The sequence below is a fragment of the Populus euphratica genome, unplaced genomic scaffold (genome assembly GCF_000495115.2).
Source record: "Populus euphratica unplaced genomic scaffold, PopEup_1.0 scaffold1703.1, whole genome shotgun sequence".
NCBI lineage: Eukaryota > Viridiplantae > Streptophyta > Magnoliopsida > Malpighiales > Salicaceae > Populus > Populus euphratica.
Window position 1 is genome coordinate 9093 of NW_011501543.1, and position 6254 is coordinate 15346.

Here is a 6254-nt window from a genome sequence, read left to right on the forward strand (position 1 = left end):
ACTGAACAGTGCTCGGGCTGGAGGATAAATTTTGACTTGTTTGTTGTTGCTCCAATTTGGACTTGAAAATAGTCTTTTTAGATCTTGGACTCTTATGAAAGTTGTAGGCCTATCTCTTACCTTTTCATCCATTTAAAGTAGACCTAAATCTGAGATCTACAGCTTTAGATATGACCCAATGACCAAATAGTGTTCCGGTTTGGACTGCACCGGTATCTCTTTTCTAAGTATGGTCATCTCTTTATCCTTTCAATTTCAGTTCTTAAATTCATCAATCAATCTTTTCATTTATGTGATAGTTCTGCATTTAAAATAAACATTTACCATAAATTAAAGGTATCTTATATTATTAGATATATTATTATAAAACATGTTTTAGTTAAAGAGTTATTGATACTTCAAGTGCAAAATGATGACATAAAACCTTGATAAAAATGCACTTTTAAGTACTAATCATTTATACTATACTTATTTGAAATACTATTAGTGGATCCTCTAACCTTGATATTTATTGTTATCATTACTTAATCCTTATATTAATTTTTCATCTCAAAGTTCTCATCAACTTCTTCTTATTATTCATCTACTACTACTACTACTACTTTTTCTATTATTCTTGTTGTTGTTGTTGTTGTTGTTGTTGTTGATGTATTGTTGTTATTTATAATTTATACATTTAACCTTCATGTGGTTCGACCTTGGTCATGTCGGGTTATTTATTACTTCAATACTCCTATACTTGAAAGAAGACAATAATTTTTTTATCATGTTAGTCTCATTACAAAAGGAGATCAGAGGTGAAAGAAATCAAAGAAATTTTTTTTGAATTTAAAGAGCGAAAGATAAAGTCATGGATTATTATTATTATAGAAAGGTATGAAAATATGAATAATGTTCTTCTAGGATTTATTTCTCCACATTTCATTCTCTAAAAATATTTATAGTAGCTAGGGTTTTGGTGGAGAAGATGATGAATAAGATTTTTTTTAATATGGTAGCCCTTTTCTATGTAATTCACTTATTTATTTATAACCCACAAATTTTATCTTCTTTTTAATTACTTATTTCCAATTCAATTTCACTTTGATCTCTAATTTTTCTTTTCACAAATTCAGTCCCTTATGTTTTTTGCTTCCTATTTTCATTATTTTTTTAACATTTTTATTTTTTTAAAACAAAACAATGTTAATATAGATTCAATAAAAACATATTTTTTAATTTTATTTTTTTGAGAAGATATCAATAAGAAAAAAAATTAAAAATTACAAAAACAATCATGTGAGATAAAAATGCCTTGAAAACTCCTTTTTTTTAATTGGTTTAGCTTATTTTGAATTTTTTTTTAAATGAGATAAAAAAATCAACTTATGCTATATATATATATATATATATATATATATATATATTATGCTAAATAATAAAAAATACACAGGTAATAAATACACATAAATGTCCAATATATAAACTATAAATAATTATCTATATATTAAATAATGAATAAAATATAAATATAATAAAAATATAACTTGTACATATCATATACATGAATGCATAAAAATACAAGGTCCAGCTGGATTTCATTAAAAAGTGGGGCCAACTGTTTCTTCCATTCGGCCATTAAGCCTTGAATAGCAAGACCTTAAATTTTGAATGATTGATATATTTATTACATTGAAGGAACCATATGATCCTTCCTTTAGTTTAATCCAGGCCATTGTCTTGGCCCATCCTCCTTTTCCAGTTGAATGCTCATTTTGGTTTTCAAGATGATGATCATGGAAGCATCCCTTCATATTCCATAGGCGTTCAGGGTAAAACCTGAACAACAAATCAATTTCACAGGTCTATTTTACAAGCATTCCCACCCCCATTTTACCATGAGAATCAGCGAATGAAGCTACAGCAATGTTCAAATAGCATGCGAAGGATTACTTCATGGTATTCTGGCGTGGTTCCAAAACATAGCCATATCTAACTGCAATTCTGTGCAGCTGATCATACCCAGCAAGTACTCCAGCTCCTGCCACTCCAACAAGCATGTTTGCACTAACTCCTCGATATAGTGCTTGAAAACCTTCAAGACGAATGATCTCATGAAAAGCATGCATGGAGTTGCGATACTTCACAGGATTTCCAGAAGTAAGCATCATTCTCCGTCTCAGAGTGTCAAAGGGATAAGCGCAGACTCCAGATACAGTGGTGATGCTCCAACCTAACAAGAAACTAGCAAAGAAATTCCCCTGAAAAATACACCAACAATAAGCACAATACTCAGATGCAATTAATTGCATGAGCTGACAACAAATAGCATCACGTGTACCCCCTCAAATTCATAGATAGTTAACTGCAAGCAGAATTATTACTAGTCATCAGGAAATAAACCCACTGAAGAGTTAGATGTTTTGAGCATGATGAGGTTTTATGAAGAACTTGCCAATAGCTTTCAATCAGATGCCCGGAATCATGATTCATTAAAAAATTTAATGTCCAGCACGGACACTATCTAGCACCACATGTTAATGATCCTGCAATGCTATAAAATCAATTCATGTAGAAACATAGTTAAAAGTCAAAAAAGGTGACATGAAAATCAAGTCCATTTTCGAACAGAGAACACCCTAGCTAGGTCCACAAGCAAAGACAGATGTGTTACCTCAAAAGATCCCACCAAAATGATTGGCTTCATGGTGTCATAGAAACCAAAATACATGCCTCTGTAAAGACTAATTCCCATTATTGAAACCCCAAATCCCCTATACAGACCTAAAATTCCATCACTTGACACAGTTTTCCTGTATACATCAAATAACCCTCTAAATTGGTGTTGACCATTTATCGGGCACTGTCTAGCATCGGTTCCTAGACGGGTACGTGCATAATCCAAATGATACAGAAACAATGATGTTATTGCCCCAGCTGCACTTCCAGAAGCAACATTCGCTGTGAACCACTTTATGTAACCATCTTTCTCTTTTGAGCATCCAAAAAGGCCCTTGAAGTAACCTTTGAATGCAAAATTGAAAGCCTATGGATAATCGAACATCTGTTTCAGTAATTAAATTAGACAGGAACATAAATTGCAAATAAGAAACTATGATATAAGAAAAATCCTAAACAAAAGTGCAAGTCAGCAAACTTCAGTAGAAAACAATTAAATCACTCAATCCTTTTGATATGAATGTTTGGCACACAGCTGCATATGGTATTTCAGTAGTCACAAGTGCAACCATAAAACAAAAGTTAAAGCAGTCATACTCAAAGTGTTTAATTCAGTGTATAAAATTTCAAACATGAACTTAGCATTCAACAATAGTGATTAATAATTAGCATATAATTGGCAAGATAAGCCTGTTTTGATCCCAAGATCTAAAAAACAATGATACAGAAAATTGAAATGGTGTTATGAGGTCTTTTTTTTCTTCAAATTGGTGTCAAGTAGTCTGAGTATGGAAAGTGTGTATTTTCAAGAGAGAGAATCGTATGATATGTTTGGGATCTTTGGTGATAAGTATCTGCATCTGAAAATCTCTTAATGCTTGATTGTTGAGTAGGGTGGAATTATGCAGGATTATATTGCCAAATTTTTAAGAAATACAAGATGCTCATCGAATTATCAGAGTCTAAGCTTTGGCACTAAAATGGGGAGACTAAAACAAGATGCGCATGATGACCGGCTGAAAAAGAGAATAATAGGGAAACCCAAACACAGTTTAGATCTAAAAGACAGACAAACTGGAAAAATCAAAATTCAGTCATCTTAAGATCTTAGAACGTGCATGTAACACTATAAAAATAACAAAAACAGAGTCAGTTTCGGGGAATGAAAACTAAAACAGTATCTATTTGGTGTAAAATCCCTCAGTTCATCAATCTTCTGGACACCATTTTATCCTTGCAAACAATTAAGCAATTTTCTGAGAATATAGCTTCTTTGGTTAAATTGAAAAGGATTTTATGGAGGTTCTTTTTTGAGGCCTATTGCATCACTTTCACATGGTAGAACAGGAGGAATGTCTAATAGCAGAACATCTAATACCAAATGCAGCTGAAGGATGCGATTCTTATCCATGGCTTATTTATAATCATACAGGCCTGCTTCTTCACATAGAATCTCATCCACACTGTGGAAGCATTTTATATCTTTTTTTGGATAAAACCACACCAAGGAAGCAGAAACCATAAACTTTACTGAACTGAACTCAACTCAACTCATGTAAACAAACTGTAAAGAGTTTGATCAAATTTCAAAAATATACATCGGTCATAGTTAGAAAGAGAACAGACTTGAGTCTTTCCTTCAACAAATGAGCCACCAGCAGTCATAAGCTTTCAGAAAGCACAAAATTCCCTTCCTCCAAGATATATCTAGTGTAACCGTCCATTACACTGCCGCTAGCTATCAAACCGAGCCATGAACTCTTATGGTTTAAGTTAGTTAAATTAAAGTATGAGCATCGAGCAACAGAGATGGGGCAATTAAGTATGATATTATAGCTATAAACCCAAACTTAATAGAGGTTTGATAAAATTGCTGCCCTTTTAACTTTGAAGTATCAACTGTCAAGAGAAGGTTCAAGCCTTCCAGTACAGAAGTGTAAGAAGTATGTTGGGTTTTGTGGTAAGAAAGGTTTGTATGTTGTCTTTTATATCTATTAAATTCAAGAAAGAAAGAAAAAGTGCGAGTAATATCAATGAACAAGACGGCGAAGGAAAGAGAAGAACCTGAGTAGGGAAATATCGAATGATGTTGGCCTGATTACCTCTCCAAAACGAAAAAAGACCTTCTTCTCTAAAAACCCTTTTGAAACAATCACGAACCCCAGTGTAAGGTGTTTTGAGTTGGCCTCTCTTAATCATCTCTCCTTGATTTTGCAACAAAAGCTTCACTCTTTCAATTGGTGCTGCAGCGCTCTTTGATACTATTGCTGCCGCTCCTCCCATTACAAATTCTGCAGAAAATTTTTCAGATTTTGATTTCGCCCCCATTTCCTCTCCTCTCTTCCGGCCCTTCAGATGTTTTAATACATGCAAATTCAACAACCATAATAAAGGATTTACAAAGAAAGAAAGGGGATAGAGACATAACCTGTTAACTTCTGAATTGGGAAATTTCTCGATTTTGAGAAAGAAGCTCTGAGAGAGTCTTCTTTCGTTCTTGCAGATTGAGAATTCTTTGGAGCTGGCAATTTGAGAGGTCGATCTTAATCTCTGACATAAAAAATATAAGACACACATTTCAATTTTCTCCCTCAAGTTTCGATGCTTTATCAATAAACTCCCCAAACTATATTCTTGCTTAGACAACCCCGCATAGTTTTTAGGAGAATTAAATTATAAGCCCGGCCAATGAAATTTTTGTTCTGTTGGCTTATGATTTGATTATAGTTGACACGTTATACGTTAGGCTTATTAGTTCACTAGATTTTTAAAAAAAAAAGTTATTGGTGGGAAAATATTAAAAAAAAAACATCTTTAAATTAGATACAACATTTGCACATAAAGCAAGATCACTTGTAAATTTATTTTTATTTAATACTTGAATCTATGACCTTCAATTTGTTCAACGAAATTCTCTCAGTTTAACATATTAATTAAGAAAAAAAATTAAGTCTCCTCAATAATTACTAGATTACAAGAAAAAACTTAATTCCAAAAGTGATGGTGTTTAAAAGTAAAAATATATAAAATAAAAAATTATTTAGTGTTTGAAATACTAATTGATTAATACATTAAGTATTTGGATTTCTTCTTAATTTAAATAACTCCAAATTTATTAAGATGGTCTTGAATACTTGCAAGAAAAACAATTTCAATTGAGAAGACTTTAAAATCAGTGTATTATAAAATATCTTAGTAGTAGAGAATTGAAAAAGAGTGCATTTTTCTTATAAAGTTTTTAAGATATATTTATAGCCAATCTTGTTTCTATATTAAAAAAAAGGGCTTCTAGTATGATTACCATGATAGCATTGAAAAGGGGGTAAATATCTCTACTTGATAAGAATATAATAGGTTTTTAAGGATTCTGATGGACCTAACAAAGTGTAGAAAGACTAGATTTTAAGATGTCAATTAGCTAGTAAAGATACTAGAGTTTAAGACGTCAAAACTAAAGGAGGTCAGTTGCTACCCTTGATATGTCAAAGGAGGATAGTAATTATCTTAGACTTCGCTATCTGTCAAATCCAATTGCTTTGGGTCTCGCATGCGTGCCAGACCCATGCTATCTTGGGCTTGGCCCAAATGCCTTGGAC

The 6254-nt window shown here is 32.4% G+C and overlaps 1 protein-coding gene across 2 annotated transcripts; it reads right to left on the reverse strand.

The window, feature by feature from the left end:
* Window positions 1–1550: 1550 nt before the first annotated feature.
* Window positions 1551–5319, reverse strand: ER-ANT1 (endoplasmic reticulum-adenine nucleotide transporter 1). 2 transcript variants are annotated; one of them, XM_011015903.1, is made up of 4 exons: window positions 5090–5319; window positions 4723–5009; window positions 2654–3025; window positions 1551–2240 (listed from the first exon to the last, which is right to left on the reverse strand). In XM_011015903.1, the coding sequence occupies exons 2-4, from the start codon at window positions 4984–4986 to the stop codon at window positions 1929–1931; spliced, it is 948 nt and encodes a 315-aa protein (XP_011014205.1). In that variant the 5' UTR covers window positions 4987–5009; window positions 5090–5319; the 3' UTR covers window positions 1551–1928. The 2 variants fall into 2 exon arrangements, with proteins under 2 accessions (XP_011014205.1, XP_011014204.1); XM_011015902.1 differs by having other exon boundaries at window positions 4723–5007; window positions 5087–5317.
* Between the last annotated feature and the right edge of the window lie 935 nt (window positions 5320–6254).

Coding starts and splice junctions, on each gene's coding strand:
- ER-ANT1 (XM_011015903.1), bottom strand. CDS start 4,986: ATGGGGGCGAAATCAAAATCTGAAAAATTTTCTGCAGAATTTGTAATG. Junction 3,026..4,722: donor TTCGATATTTCCCTACTCAG/GTTCTTCTCTTT, acceptor GATTATCCATAG/GCTTTCAATTTTGCATTCAA. Junction 2,241..2,653: donor TTTTGGTGGGATCTTTTGAG/GTAACACATCTG, acceptor TGTATTTTTCAG/GGGAATTTCTTTGCTAGTTT.